Here is a 15,158-nt window from a genome sequence, read left to right as displayed (position 1 = left end):
CGGATGCCCACACGTGCGAGCGTTCAGTGACCCGCGGCTCGCGTGGCAGGGAGCGCAGAATCTGAAGTGACACGGCTGACCTCCCACCATAGGTGCTGTACGTGAGGAAGCAGACTTTGGAAGCACCTGTAGTAACGGTGACAAGGAAGACAGGAAACCGGAAGTAGCCGCACGTTTGTGCAGACACGAAATTGAGGAAGGACAAAGCAGACACCAAGGAGGATGGTCGCCGGTGTGCCGTGTAGCTCTGCCTCTGAGCCGGATTCCTGTTCCCCGTGCTCAGAAGTGACACCGCGGTGGGGGTGGGGCATAGCGCCCCCTGCAGCCTGGAAGGCGGGAGTCGGACCGGGCTGGGGACGAGAAGACACGGTCTGTTCTCTGGCCAGCTCTGGAAGCGAGTGTCCTAGGACCGGAGAACTAGGGAGCGCAGAGAAGAGCCGGGATCGTGGGAGTCCCTGTTGCGTCACAGGTAAGGTGGCTGGACAGAGACGGACTTCGGTGTTGTGCCTGCACCCATGTGGGCGCCTGCCGGCTCTGGCAGCCAGGGTGCACACCCACGCCCCGTCTCGGGCCGCGGCCGGGGTGCTGCTCCCGACGGCTGGAACCAGGCTCCTGAAGGGCTGGCTGGCGCCCGGGCCCGAGTGGGAAATCCAACCTGAGCCCGGACCATTTTGTGTCAGAAAGTGAGGAATTGCCGGAAATACGCTGGGGGCTTGTTGGAAGCCACGTCTGGGCCAGCCAGTTTGAGCCACAGAATATTGTACCGGGTTAGTCTTCAGAACCAGTGACTCTGCACGAGTCCACGCCGACAGTACCACTACTGGGATCCCTGTCGGTGGGGGAGAGACAGCTCCTGGCGGTGGTCTGTCCCCCGCAGAAATAGCAGGGGGGACGGCAGTCCCAGCACAGCCACAGGGCGTGTCGACGAGAACCGGCCGGGGGCCTGGAGTCGGGCCGAGTGTGCCTGGTCTGGGGCCTCCCTCAGGGTGCAGCAGAGACATCGGTGTGGTCATGCTGGGCGACCTGCCCACGGCTCGTGTCCCCCTCTGACGCCCTCCTGGGGTGTTCTTACCTCACTGCAGTGAGCAGACTCCAGACAACGCACGGTCTGCAGAGTGAAGACCGGTGCTCTTCACAGGTGTCAGGGTCCTGAGAGACCTGGGGTCCGGGGAGACAGACCGACGGCCACGTGGACCCCGGGCCAGGAAGGGCAGTGACGGGCAGCCGCTGGGGCCCAGCGATGTGCAGGCTGTTATCAGGACGCTTGGATTCTTGTTCTGTGGTTATATAAGGTGGTGGTTGGGAAAGCTGGGCATGTGAACTCTGTCCTATTTTTGCAAATTTTTGGGAGTCTAAAATTATTTCAAAATGAAAAAAGTATTTTGCATTAAACTGGTTGAACTTTCCGTGTGCGTGGTTGAGTAAATTCTCATTCTGAGGTGCATCCAGTGGATTTCGAGGCAGGTGATAAGACAAACGGTTTCGGCAAGTGGGGGAGGAAGTGTGCGAGGAGAGGTTGCGGACGGCTTTCCGGCGCAGCCTTTGATTTTCCAGATCTGAGTTGTCAGCCGCATGGTGCGTGGGGTGCAGACGTCCTGTCAGTCCCAGAGCACCCAGCCCTCCGGCCTTGCTCACGTAGAGCGCCCGCACACTGGTTGCAGGAAGCCAGCAGCGGTATTCAAAGGCGCCCAAAGACAACTTCCAGAACGTTTTCCAAGTGTTCTCACGCGGGAGATAGGCTGGGGAAACCGGGCCTCCACGGTCAGGCCTGGGCCCACAGCCACCTTCCCTGAAGATGAGCCCCTCAGTCTGCTTCCCTCCGGCCCCTGGGGTGGGGCACGCCGCACGTGCCACGGCCTCAGCCACCTGAGAGTGTCCAGGGGCGCTCGGGGTGTAGCGCTGGGGTTCCCTCTGCCCAGGTGTCCCACCATCAGGAGCAAGACGGACTCTCCCCTCCATGAAGCGTCCTGTGCTCGCTTAAGTCACCGCAGACCCAGTGGTGTAGACAATACAGATTTATGATCTTACGTCATAAATAGGCCCACAGGGCTGTGTTTTTTCGGGGCTCTGGCCAGAGTCTGTTTCCTTGTCTTTCCGGCTTCTAGAGGCTCTCACGTTCCCTAGCCCAGGGCCCACCCTCCAGGAGAGCGTCCTCTCTGTCCTCACCTCTCCCTCCCATCTTCTCCCTGACTCTTGACGCTCCTGCCTCCTCAGCAGGACCCTCCTGATGACACTGCCCACCCAGATAATCCAGGGTCCCCTGCCAGCCCAAGATCGTTAACCTGACCCCCCCCCGGAAAGTCAGATTCACGGGGTCTGGCCAGGGACGCGGATGTGGACTCTGCCGACCGCACCGCCCCACACCGCGAAGAACCCTAGCAGTGATGTGAGGGGGACATGGAAGCATGGGGCCTGGATGGGCCTTGGGGCCGAGCTGCTGGATGGTGAGTAGCTCACGCATGCCCGTGTCCCGAAGATGTGCTCTCACACGGCTGTGAGGCTTTGCCTCGTTACCTGCAGCAACCCAGTCATGGATCGAATTTTCTCAGGGCTGGGTTTAAAGCCCATATTTTTCTGAAATCTTTGGCACTTGCTTTGCAGCTGCTTCTTGCTGGTGGATGATAGAGAACGGGTATGTACTTGATAAACAGGATCAGGTCAGAGCCAGCCCCTGCATGTATGACATGACCCTGTACCTGTCAAGTGTTCGTCTCTAATTTTACGTACACGTGAGAGGTGTCTGGGATCCCATGCAGTGAACGTTCACAATACATGTCCGAGTGACAGAATCATCTGGATGTATGTGGCTTTTTTCCATGTATTTTTATTTATGATTGCATTTTATAACAAGCATGTATCGTTTTTATAGAAACAATTCATTAGCTTAAGAGCTCATTGTGTTTGGTTGTTATTTTATATCACCTGTAAATTATATGCCTGTGGTTGCAATTTTATATTGTCCATAAATAGCCCGGTTTATTTTTCCTGGGAAAACCGCATTGATTTTATGTCCAGATACAGTTCTGCAAAGCACGTAGGGCGGCCGGGGGCGGGCCTGGTGCCACTCATGGTGGCTTCATGGGCCCTTTGGGGGAGGAGTGTGGCGGTCTGCTCGGGTGTCCCCTTTGGAGGCTGGGACCCTCGGGGCCTCCTCGAACGAGGGCTGCTTTCTGTCTGCGCAGCTCGCTTCATGCCTGTCCTTCCTGGGAAAGAATGAGCTATCTGTGCCTGTCATTCTGGCCACCGGGCGTTTGGATTTAGTCTTTCAGTGAGATTATTTATGGGCGAGAAAGCAGAGATTTTATTATTGCAGGAAACATCAAAGAGCTTTCTATCAGGGCACAGAAGTGACTTTGTCGTAGTGAGTAAAATTACCAACCTCCAGTCTTGTGCAGGAATGGAACCAAATTCACAGCGGCCTGTGCACAGAACTTAGCAGAGGGAAGGGGGGGGCGCCTCCTGGGAGGAAGGGTCCAGGCCGGGTGGCAGGTGCCAGTCGGTCTGACGGGGCTCCGTCACGGCCCTGCTGCTGGTGGCCTAGAAGGACGTCATCCACCAGCGTACTTTCATTAGGGGACACGCCACGTGTTCCCCAGGCGTCCAAGGCCTTAGGAAGCCTGAGACCACTGTTGTGTAGGTTTGCTGGGCACTCAGGAAGGCGGGAGCCCGGGTGGCTTCTGCTGTTGTGTCGTGGTCTTGCTTTAAAATGCTCCTCTGCTGGCCCAAGTGGTGAGCAGGTCCGGGAATGTTCAAGATCGAGGTAAGCAGGTCCTTCCTGATGCTAGACCTATGGGATCTAGAGCCGTGAAGGTGGACGGGGTGGTCGCTGCCCCACAGGCCTGCAGATGTGCAAGTGGGTCCAGTTCGTGTCTGTGCCGCCCGAGAGCCGTGACGACTTCGCCAGAACTGCAGACTTCAGGACTCTCATCTCCCTCCCCGTCGAGGACCCTCCGGCATCTCCAGTCTCCAGTCGTCTCTTTCTTCCTGGGACAGGGCTGTTCTCCCTGGGTCTGCTTGATGACCTTCTCTGTGCCCTGCAGTCAGGCCTGGCCCACTTCTCTGCCTCTCCCTGTGGGCCATGCCCTCTCCTGGGCCTAGAGAGGAGCAGGGGCTGGCTCTGCTCTGTGCAAGGGGCCAGTCTGCGGGCCCCTGGGCAGCACAGGAGTGGGGGGGGCTGTGTGTCCTGAGGTGGGGAGCATCGCGGGCCAGAGGGAGGCCGCCAGGCCCCACTGGGTGGGCACGGAGCTCCGAGGCCAAGCAGATCATGCTTGGTGCCTGGTCAGCCATCAGGCCTGGCGTAGACCCAGCGGCAGCTCCATCTGTGGAGCGGCCGTCCTGAGACCGACGTGACCCAGGCCAGAGCAGGCTTGTGTGCTCCTGGAGGGACTGGAGTGCGTGTCTGTGGCGTGTAGCCACGCCAGCCTGGCCTCCAGCCTCCTGGCTTTGACTGATCCATCCCTGGGGTGGGCTGGGGGCTGGGGAGCCCTGCCCAGCCACTTCTCAGGAGCCCTGCTGTCATGCTGTAGGCCCTTCCATGCTCGCTTCGTGCGGACCCTTCCCTCCTCCTCCTAGTGGACACCCCTGATTCTTCCAGGCCAGGCTGTGCCCCCTCAGAGGGCAGCGGGCCGGGGAGGGGTCAGAGCAGTTGGTGTGGATGCAGCCCGAGGACGCACGAGCAGCAGGGCGGACGGTGCCTGTGACCACCAGAACGAGGTGTCTTGAGATAAGTGCTCTTGCCTGCTTGGTGCCTTTTTTAAAAGATTTTATTTATTTGAAAGAGAAGAGAGAGTGAGCATGAGCAGGGGGGAAGGGCAGAGGGAGAAGCGGGCTCTCCCCTGAGCAGGGAGCCTGATGCGGGGCTGATCCCAAGACCCCGGGATCATGACCTGAGCCGAAGGCAGACACTTCACCGACTGAGCCACCCAGGCGCCCCATTGTCTGCTTGGTTTCTTATCATTCTCCCTTTTTCTCCATGAACTCAGAAGATAGCCAACAGAATCTCTGGAAAGCTGTGGATTTACTGCTGAGCCCTGGAGGGGAGGGGCTGCAGGGGTGAGAGCGGGAGAGCGCCTTGTTGTTCTCGAGCCTGTCCCCCAATTCCGGCCTGTCTCGGGGTTTGGACCAGCCTCTTGCCCTCAGTCCAGTGAAACCGCAGAGCAGTATGGCCATTTCAAAGCCTATGCAATGTGGGGTGGGCCTCTGTCCCCTTCCCTGAATCTGGGGTTAGAGGCTGCTGAGCTCTGAGGAAGCCCAAGTGAGTCCCCGTGGGGACCCCACACAGGTCGGGGCAGGAAGAGGGACGCATGCCTGTGGCCCCCCTTGGTACATAGAGCTGCACCTGAACTGGGCCCGCAGAGCCTGGACGTGTCTCGGCCACAGGGCCTGCATCGTGTGAGCCCGAGCAGGCCCGGGCCACTTGAGTAGGGGAAGGAGGTAGGAGAGGAAGTTACTTGGGTGCACGAGGAGTGTGAGGCAGGGGATGTGCTTGCGAAGGTGACCCCAGCACCCTAACAGCTGTGTTCCGGCAGGGTGGGCTTCCCTGGCCGTGACACGGGGGACAAGAGCTTCCAGGGCAGGACTCTGCTTGCTGTGTTACAGTTTTAGATTTTAGCAGCTGCCCCACTGAATAGCAGAGAAGAGCCCTGCGCTGCCTGGGGGACACCCAGCTTCTCTGTACTCCAAGGGGAAACGTTCTCTTGGGCCCTGGGGGTGGAGCAAGGCCCAGGGATGGAAGCTTGGGACTGCAGGTGCGGGATCCAGGAGGCTTGTGGTGGGCAGGTGGTGTTGGAAGGACAGCGGGTCCTGGATGGGTGTGGGGTGGGACTGGGGACACCCCCAGGGGAGCATCTGTCCTCCAGGCGTGTCCTGCAGCTGAAGGACAGACCCTTCTGAAGATGTTGGCCTGGTTACCACTTTGGGGCTTTCAGGGTTGGACTGTGGGATCTGGTGGCTATCCCCCCCCCGCCCTTATTACAAAAGCCCAGTAATTTGGGGCAGGAGTGGGGGCCAGCCACTCGGAGGAAACCAGCTCTCCCTTCTTCCCATTGACCTGCAGGGTCAGTGGCACCTTGGGGACAGAATGTGGTGGCATGGCGGCCCCTACTGGACAGTGGCAGCACCGCAGTGCCTGAAGAGGGTCCCCTAGAGGGGACAGTGTGTGCCATGTTCCCCAGGAACTGCAGATAGGACCAGGGCTGTGCATCCCTCAGGCCCCAGATCTTCCTGACCTGACGGCCAGGCTGGGGGCTTGGGGGCTCAGAGAGAACGGGAGCCGCAGGTGCTTGCTGTGGGCCTGGTACCACAGGGGGGTCAGTGACGGGTGGCCAGGGGTTCACTGCCTGCACCCACAAACTGCCTAAGGGTAGAGGCTACAAGGGGTAGAAATGGGATCTGGGGGCAGCAGGAGCCCCACCCAGAGAAGACCCCACTGGAGACAAGAGGGTCACTATGAATGAGGGGCCTCCCAGCCCCTGGGACTGAGTGCTTGGATGTGGGTGTCTGCCCAGGGCCATGGGGTCCCGAGGCACACAGCCCTGTGGCCCCTGCTCCTCCAGGCTCCTCTCTCCCTCTCTCCCACCACTATGCCAGTTAGTCCTTGCTGGGCTGCAGGCCACCCCAAACTTAGCTTCAAACTACAGCATTGTATGATTCTCATTTTCATGTCTCGGATTGGCTGCCCCACCTGAGGCTACTCACTTGCATGGGCATGGCCAAGACCTGAGCTGCAAGGTCTCTGGCAGCTGGGGCATCACTGTCTCTCTGGGCTCTCTCCACGTGGTCTCTGCAGTGTGGTGGCTGGGGGCCAGGCTTTGTACCTGGCAGCTCAGGCTCCTAAGGAGAGACAGACCGGGATAGAAAGAGTGACACAAAGTGTGCACCAAGTGGAAGTTACATCCTTTTATGATCCAGCCTAAGAAGTCTATGTGCTGTCTTGCAACCATCCTTCACTGGTTGGAGCAATCACAACCCCCACTGAGATTTTTTTTTAAAGATTTTATGTATTTATTTTAGAGAGAGGGAGGGAGAGAGAGAGGGAGTGAGCGCCTGAGGGAGGAGCAGAGGGAGAGGGAGGGGGAAAGAATCTCAAGCAGACTCCATGCTGAGCATGGAGCCCGATACAGGGTTCGATCTTACAACCCTGAGGTCATGACCTGAGCCATAACCAAAAGTTGGAGGCTCACCTGACTGGGTCACCCAGGTGCCCCAACCCCCACTGAGATTTAAGATGAGAACATAGATCCCACGTCTCAGTGGGAAGTGGAAGGAATGTCAGTCACGTTATAGATGATCCTGCAGGAGGAAAGACATAGATAGATGGATGATGGAAGGATAGATGTTGGATGAATGGATAGATGAATGGATAGGCAGATAGATGATGGATACATAGATGATGGATGGATGAATAGATAATGGATGGATAGATGGATGCATAGATGATGGATGGATGGATAGAGGATGGATGGATAAATAGATGATGAATGGATGGATAGATGATAGATGATAGATTATGGGTAGATGGATGGATAGATGCATGGGTGGGGGGATAGATATGGATAGATGATGGGTAGATGATGGGTAGATGATGGATGTGTGGATAGATGATGGATAGATGATGGCTGGATAGATGACAGATAGATGAATGGATAGATGGGTAGAGGGATAAATGATAGGAGATGGGTAGATGATAGAAGGATAGATGGATAGATGATGGATGGATAGAGGATAGATGGATAAATATGTGATGGGTAGATGATGGATGGATAGATGATGGATAGTAGGTGGTGGATGGATAGATGATAGATTGATGATGGATAGATAGATGATAGATGGATGGATAGGTGGATGAATAGATGGGTAGATGCATGGATGGATGGGTGGATGATGGATGGATTGATGATGGATAGGTGGATGGATGAATGGATAGATAATGGATAGGTGGATGGATGGATAGATGATAAATAATGGAGAGATGGATGATGGTGGATGGTTGATAGATGATGGATAGATGATGGATGGATAATGTGTGGGTAGGTGGATGGATGGGTGGATGGATGCATGGATGGATGGATGGGTAGTAGATGATGGGTAGGTAGATGATGGATAGATAATGGGTGGGTAGATGAATGGATAGATGATAGATGATGGATAGGTGGATGGATGGATAGATGATAGATGGATAAATGATAGATGATGAATAGATGGATGATAGAAAATGGATGGATAGGTAGATGGATGGGTAGATGGAGGAATGGATGGATGGATAGATGATGGAAGATAGATGATGGATGGATGATAGATGATGGATGATAGATGATGGACAGATGGATGGATGAATGATAATGGATGGATAGGTGGGTGGATGGATGGATGGATAGATGATGGAGAGATGGATAGATAATGGGTGGATAGGTAGATGGGTGCATGGATGGATGGGTAGATGATAGTTGGATAGATGATAGATAATGTACAGATAGATAAATGGATGGGTAGATGGAGGAATGGATGGATGGATGGATGAATGGATGGTAGGCAGAGGGACCTTCTCTGAGAAATACAAGCCCTGTCTCAAATGCCTGGTCCTCTTGCATCTGTCTGAGGCTTGTCATGATGTATTGGTTCATAGACTGTGTCCATGGCAGATGGGCTCAGAGGCAGTCAACTTTGTTTGCAGTGTGTGGCACCTGATAAACTATGAAGTGCTTTCACACCTTCCTCCCTGTGCTTCATGAGGCTGCAGGCTTCTGAACCACCTTGTCTGGGGTCTGTGGGGGTCCCTTGTGCTTGACCCTGTCCTCAGGCCTGTGATCTGATCCTGGACAGAAGCCCGTGAGATGTGACCCAGTGCCTCCTGCTTCAGTCTCCCCATCCTCTAGGGGGTGTGATGTTAGTCTTGTGTGGGGCTGCTGAGGGGTAGAAGGCAGGACCCCTTCATTCAGCGGGGCTCAGCACAGGGGCCATAACGTCAGACCTGAGAAATACGGAGAGCCACTCCGTTCTCACTGGAACACAAGGGGAAAACCCTACAGGTCTGAGAACTCCTATAACTAGTAGAATCATACAACTTGTGTCTTTTGTGACTGGTTTATTTCACTGAGTATCATGTGTTTTTTTTTTAAGCATTTATCTATCTATCTTTATTTATTTAGAGAGGGCGCATGAGCTGGGAGGGGGCAGAGGGAAAGGGAGAGAGACAATCCCAAGCAGACTCCACGCTCAGTGCAGAGCCCAATGCGGGGCACAATCCCACGACCCCGAGATCATAACCTGAGCTGAAACCCGGGGTCAGACGCTCAACTGACTGCGCCCTCCAGGCGCCCTGAACATCACGTTTTCAAGGTTCCCCAGGTTGTGGTGTGTGTTGATGCTTCGCTCCTCTGTGGCTCAGGGATACTCCGCTGTGTGGACGGACCACAGTGTGTTGCCCGCTGCTCATGTGATGGACACTGGGGTGCTTCCACCTTTGGCTGCTATGAAGAACGCGAACATTCACGGACAAGTGACTGAGTGAGTGTGTTTTCATTTCTTTGAGTCTGTAGCTGGGTGTGGACTTGCCGGGTCCCTCGGGAACGCAGTGCTTAGCTGTTAGAGGACCCAGCGGACTGTTCCCACAGCGGTTGTGCATTTTCCATCCCCAGCAGCAGAGGATGAGGGTTCGAGGCCCCACACCCTCCCCACTCTTGTTCCTGGTACTGAGCTGCCGCCATCCTCATGTGTGTGCACATGCGTGTGTGCGTGTGTGTGCGTGTGGGGGGGGGAGAAGTAGGATCTAGTAGCGGTTCGATTTGCATTTCCCTGACTGCTGATGGTGCTGAGCATCTTTTCGTGTCCACATTGGCCATGGTAGTCTTCCTTAGAGAAATGTCTGTTCAGATCCTTTTCTTGTTGCTTAATTGGGTCACTTGCCTTTTTTATTATTGACTTGTAAAGGTTCTTTCTAAGTGGATTTTTGGAATTTTTTTTGCCTCAATTTGCATGTGAACTTAAGATCCACTGCTCAGTGTCCTTGCTGGGAGGGGACAGGGTCAGGGAAAGAGAGCAAGGCCCCATATCCTCTTGCGGATCTCACCCTTCTCCCCACACCACGTTTGGGAATGGCTGCAAGGGGCAGAGAGCCGCAGAGGACCTCACTCGCTGGGCCCACCCCAGCCCCGTGAGGGTGACTGCCTGGAGAGGCCTCGGGCACAGCACGGGGCCCACGCCTTTGCCAGCCCTCTACCGGGCCGGAGAGCATTCCACACCCGCCCTCCTCCCACTTCCAGATGCCGTTGCTCTTTGGGAAACCAAGCAAAACATGTTTTCAGATGCCCCAACACCGACTAAGCAAACCTTAGCACCCCCACCCTCCCATCATCTGCGGGGGCTCCCCTGGTAACCCCCAGCTTCCAAGAGGGTTTCTGGGCTCGCGCCACTCCCAGACAGGGATGTGGAGAGCATCTGGTGGCCATGACCCACTCCCCCTGTCTTGCAGGGCTGTAACTACCACACCTCTGGCTTTAGGGTGGGAGGAGCACCCTGCATGTCAGCCCCTCTCCTGCGAAGCTCTGAGCCACTCGGAGCATCTTTCTTTTGCTTTTTCTGTGTTTCTCTGGGTGAGAAAACTGATGAGTCTTTCTCCCGGGGGTGGGGCCGTAGGACTTGCGCTGGATAAGGCTGGCTTCAAAACGGGAACTGTCCCCGGCCACACCAGGAAGCTGTTCCTTGTGGTCAGGCATGTGGCTGTGTGCATTCAGTGGCCTTCTTGCAGCCTCCACCCTGGGGGGCTGGCTCCCTGGGCATCGTGCTTACGTCCTGCTGGGGGCTTTCCCCACAGCTCACACCCGGGCCCACAGCGGAAGCAGGGGTCCCCTGGGGGCTGTCGTGGAGCAGGCCCACGGAGGAGAGAGGGCAGAGGCATAGGGATGTGGCCGCCCTGCCTGGCGGGGGCCAGAGGAGGGTGTGAGGCCCCAGGAGGGTTCCCGGCCCAGTCTGGCTCCTGCTCTGCTCACACCCCGCCTAACACCACTGTGGGAGCTGCTGGTCATGCAGCTTGTGAGTTACGAGGCTGGGGTCTGCGCCCCCATGGCATGCCGGGTCAGGGCTGATGCAATGTACACCATTTGGGTGCTGGCAGGGGGTGGACACGCCTCTGCTGGGTGCCTGGGGGTCTCTGTCTCCGCCCCACTAGCTGGCTAGCTCCTCCCAACCGCTGAGGGTTCTGCACGGAGCAGGTGCTCCGTGAATACGGTTGAAAGGCTGTGGCCGCCCCCTGGTCCTAGAGAAGGAAGGCCCGGCTGCCCAGAAAGACGGTGCCAGGTCAGCCAAGGACTACAAGCATTCGCCCAGCTCCTCCTGAGTGCCTGGGACTGGGTTGGGCCAGGGGCAGCCGGGACTGGCCTTCACGCTGGCCACCTCCCTTGGGCTGGGTGTGTCCCCTCTCCTGTCCCGGGCAGGAGTGCCAGCCTTACCCCCCTTACAGAATTTCCTCCAGAATCCGGAGACAGAGGTGTCCGGACAGAAAAAGGGCTAGCGGACACAGGCGGGCGGTGTCCAAGGAAAGGGGGCCGCCTCTGTGGGGATGGGGGACGCCGGAGGCACCCAGGCCTCATGCTGCTTCCTTGTCTGAGCTTGTCCTCTCCACCTGCCATCTGCTCTGCAGCTTCTCCGCTGTCCTGCCTCACTCCCCCCTTCCCTGGGAGCTCCCTCCTGCCTTCTGCACAGCCCCCCTGTGCCCAGGTCACCTGGGCCCCTCTCCCCGGCTCAGCCCCTCCTGGGTGGCCCGCCTGCTGCAGCCTCCCGGCGCTCCGATGGCCCAGGTCCCTGTCTCCGGCCCTCTGCTTCTGTGCCCACGGTCCCCAGGTGGACCCCTCCCTGATCTTGCGTGGGCTTTGGTGGTGCCACCATCTCCAGTGCCTCCCGTGGCCACAAAGCCCTGAGTCCACCCTCTCCCCGTGTGCGCAACCCCCACACCCAGATAAGCAAGCTGTCTCCCCTGGGTCGTCACCCTTAGGCCTGCCCTTCCCAGACTCCCTCCCGTGGACCCCCAAGGGCAGACATACGGTCACTGTCTTACTCCCCACACCCTCAGGACAGGGGCCAGCCCCCCAGGACTGTGTCAGGACCTCCCCAAAGCCCCAGGCCTCCGTGCTCGTTGGCCTGAGACCCCTCCCTGTAGCTGGCTCAGACTCACCCTGGGAAGCCCTGCTGACCCCTCCCTGTCCTCCCTGATACCGGGTGGCCTCCCCGTCCCCTCCAGCAAACACAGGTGACAGCCGATCTGTTTCTCCTCCTTGGGGGCAGGGCCTGCCCTGCGCGGGCCCCTAGTCAGGCCCACAGACACCTGTCTGGTGTGTCTGGCTCACCCCGGCCCTCCTTGAGGCCTGCCCTTGCCCATCAGCCTCTGGAGGGAGGACGAAGAGGTGAGACCAGGAGGGGGTCCCACAGGAAGGCATGACCCCGGGACGGGCCGTAGGCCAGGGTTGTAGGTGGGAACCTAGGGGCCCCAAGGAGCCTGTGTGGAGGGAGCATCCTTGGCTTCAAGGGGAGGAAGATGTGCCCAGACTTGGGCCTGGGTCTTTAAGACTGTTGGACTCCCAGCCCCTTTGCTCTTATCTCACCCCCAGTTAGACTGACCCAGACAGCTTGGACCCTCCCCACTGTTGGCAGGAGGCGGGGGAGGGAGGAGAGGCCAGGGGTCCCCTGAGGAGTGGGCAGCCCTGGGAGCTGTCCGTTTCCTGACGCTGTTGTTCGAAAGCGGCTGAGAAAAGCAACGTCACACTGTTCCTTTGCTCCTGAGCCTCAGAACTACAGACATCTGCTCCCTCCCAGCTGTGGAGGCGTGAGGCCCGGGTGGAGGGCAGGTTCCTCCTGGAGGCGCTGAGGCCGGGGCTGCTCCAGGCCGCACCCCGAGCCCCCGAGCCCCCCCACCGCTGCCCCCTCCTCCATCACGTGGCGGTGTTCTCCCTGCATGCGTGTCTGTGTCCAGATCCCCCTTTTATAAGGACGCAGTCATGGAGCAGGACCCACCCTCATGACCTCGACTTTACTTGCTCATTTGCAAAGACCCTGTCCCCAGCTAAGGCCACATTCACCTTCACAGGTACAGGGGTTGGGAGGCAATTCAACCCCCAGCATAAGCCAGCAAACAGCAGCGCACTGTGGAGACACTCCGCAGCCCTGGGTGGGGAGCGCTGCCCTCCGGGACCCTGCATTTCAGGGTCACCGCCCCTGCTGGGCACCTCGGGGGCCCTCCTGGCCTCCCTGGCCTCTGCACCCCGCCCGCTCTTCTGCCCCACAGCAAATCTCACTGGCTGCCTGGAGGCGCCTTGGCCAGACACCCTGCTCTCAAGGCACCCCTGTGCCACTTTCACCTCCGGGAGCCTTGGTTTCTCCATCCTGTCTCCCTGGCTGGGCCGGAGGGTGTCTGTCCAGCACCTGCCAACACTGTATCCTGGGACCCCCAGTAAGCCCAGGGCCTGCTCTCCAGTGCGGGTCTCGACAAGGCTGAGTTTCAAACCCAGAGCATCCCCGCATCTTCCCAGCCCACCTCATACTTCCGACTGCAAGCCAGCAAGGATGGAGGTCCCTCTGCTTCCAGCCGCCTCCCTGGCAGCCTGTCTGGGACTGGAAAGCCTGTCTGGGACTGGAATGGACCAAGCACCATTCTCAGGCTGCAAAGCTGCTCGCATCCAGAGGGCTTGGGGGGATCCCACGGACTAGAAAGGTTCCCTGGTGTTCGTACCAGTCCCGGCTGTGGAGATCTTAGAAATCCAGTTGGTAGAATAAAAAGACCTTGTTGATAGAAAGACAGGAAACAGTTGTGAGAGGTGGTTTCTTTTGTATTCTCCTCAAGGGGGTGTTAGAACATGGGGTGCTCTGGGCCTGATCGTCTCAAAACTCTGGGCTAGGAGCTCTGGGGTCCATGGACAAAATCCTGGACTTGGTGGGGGTCTCTTTCGTCGTCTGGGGGATCCTGCCTGCGTGGCCGGGGAGGGCTTCAAGGAGGGCAACGACCTGTGTCTGCCATCGGCCTTTGGAAAGTGGCTGCTCCATCAGGCTAAGGGCAGGGTTCATCCCCTCCAGGAGGCCCAGGCCTGGCCCTGATCCCTGGAAGCCTCCGTCCATTCACTCCTTCCCTGGGAGAGCCCGCCCTGCCAATGCCAAGATGCGGCCCTGCTGGCTGGGGGCCAGGGCCCTGTCGCCCCTGCCTGCCGGCCAGCCGTGTGTGGATTCCCCTATGCTGTGGGGACGGGAGCAGGCAGACGCTGCCCACAAGGAGCTTAGCGTCTGCTCAGTGGGGCTCAGTGGCCGTGGGCAGGTGGGCACCAGGTCTTGCTGGGTCCCCGCCCAGGCCCAGAAGATGCAGACCCCGTGTCTCTGCTGTGCTGTCACCATCTGGATCCTGTGTGGGCCCCGTGCTCCTCCGCAGCCTTGACCACAGCCAGTGGGGGCCGCCCCCTTGCCGGGAAGCCCTGCAGCCCCTGCCCTCGCCTCCTTGGGGGACTCCGGCTTCACATCCTGGCTTCTCTTTTCTCATCCCTCCCCTGGCGATGCCGTCGCCCCCTCAGTCAGACGGGCAGACAGAGAAGGCAGAGGACGCGCCCCCGGACAGGCCGAGGCTGTCTGCTCACGTGGTTCCCTCCCGCAGAAAGCCCTGGTCCACACCTGCTCTTCCTCCGACACCTCTCTGTGGCCCCTCAGCGCTCCCGTGCTCCTCTCTGCCCCCTGGCGGAGCCGTGGCCCCTCCCGGGCAGCCTTCCCAGTGTGTGTCTCTTTTTTCTAGTCCTACGTTTTCCCCAGTCCTGACATGTAGAAGCCACGTGTGGCCTTGGGCATCTGATTGGATTGCTCCATACCTCAGTTTCCCCATAAAATGGGAGTTAAATAAGAAACTACACTGAGGGGTTTAAGCTAACGCCTGGTGCCCGGCTAACTAGCCAGGCAGCTGTACCTCGTTGTCATTAACGTCTTCGTTAAGCGGCGTTCTCCTCACGTGTGCTGGGCGGCAGGCTCTGAGATGAAAACGCCTTCCGTCTGCTCAGGAGGCTCCAGCCTGATGGCGGAGAGCCGTGTGGTCAGCTGAGCACACAGCACCGCAGGACTAGTGACTTAGGAATGCAGGCCAGAGTGGGGTGCCGCGTTCTGCCCAGGAAGCTCTGTGCTCCCCGAGTTGGCTGCGGAGC

The 15,158-nt window shown here is 58.2% G+C and overlaps 1 protein-coding gene across 1 annotated transcript; it reads right to left on the bottom strand.

The window, feature by feature from the left end:
- On the bottom strand, positions 1-1,103 carry LOC116625583. Its single transcript, XM_032394260.1, has one exon. It carries the CDS (start codon positions 1,011-1,013, stop codon positions 24-26), a length of 990 nt encoding a protein of 329 aa, XP_032250151.1. The 5' UTR covers positions 1,014-1,103; the 3' UTR covers positions 1-23.
- Positions 1,104-15,158: the final 14,055 nt, after the last annotated feature.

Source organism: Phoca vitulina, unplaced genomic scaffold, assembly GCF_004348235.1.
Source record: "Phoca vitulina isolate PV1807 unplaced genomic scaffold, GSC_HSeal_1.0 scaffold79, whole genome shotgun sequence".
Classification (NCBI taxonomy): domain Eukaryota; kingdom Metazoa; phylum Chordata; class Mammalia; order Carnivora; family Phocidae; genus Phoca; species Phoca vitulina.
This window is presented reverse-complemented; position numbering and strand designations above follow the sequence as displayed.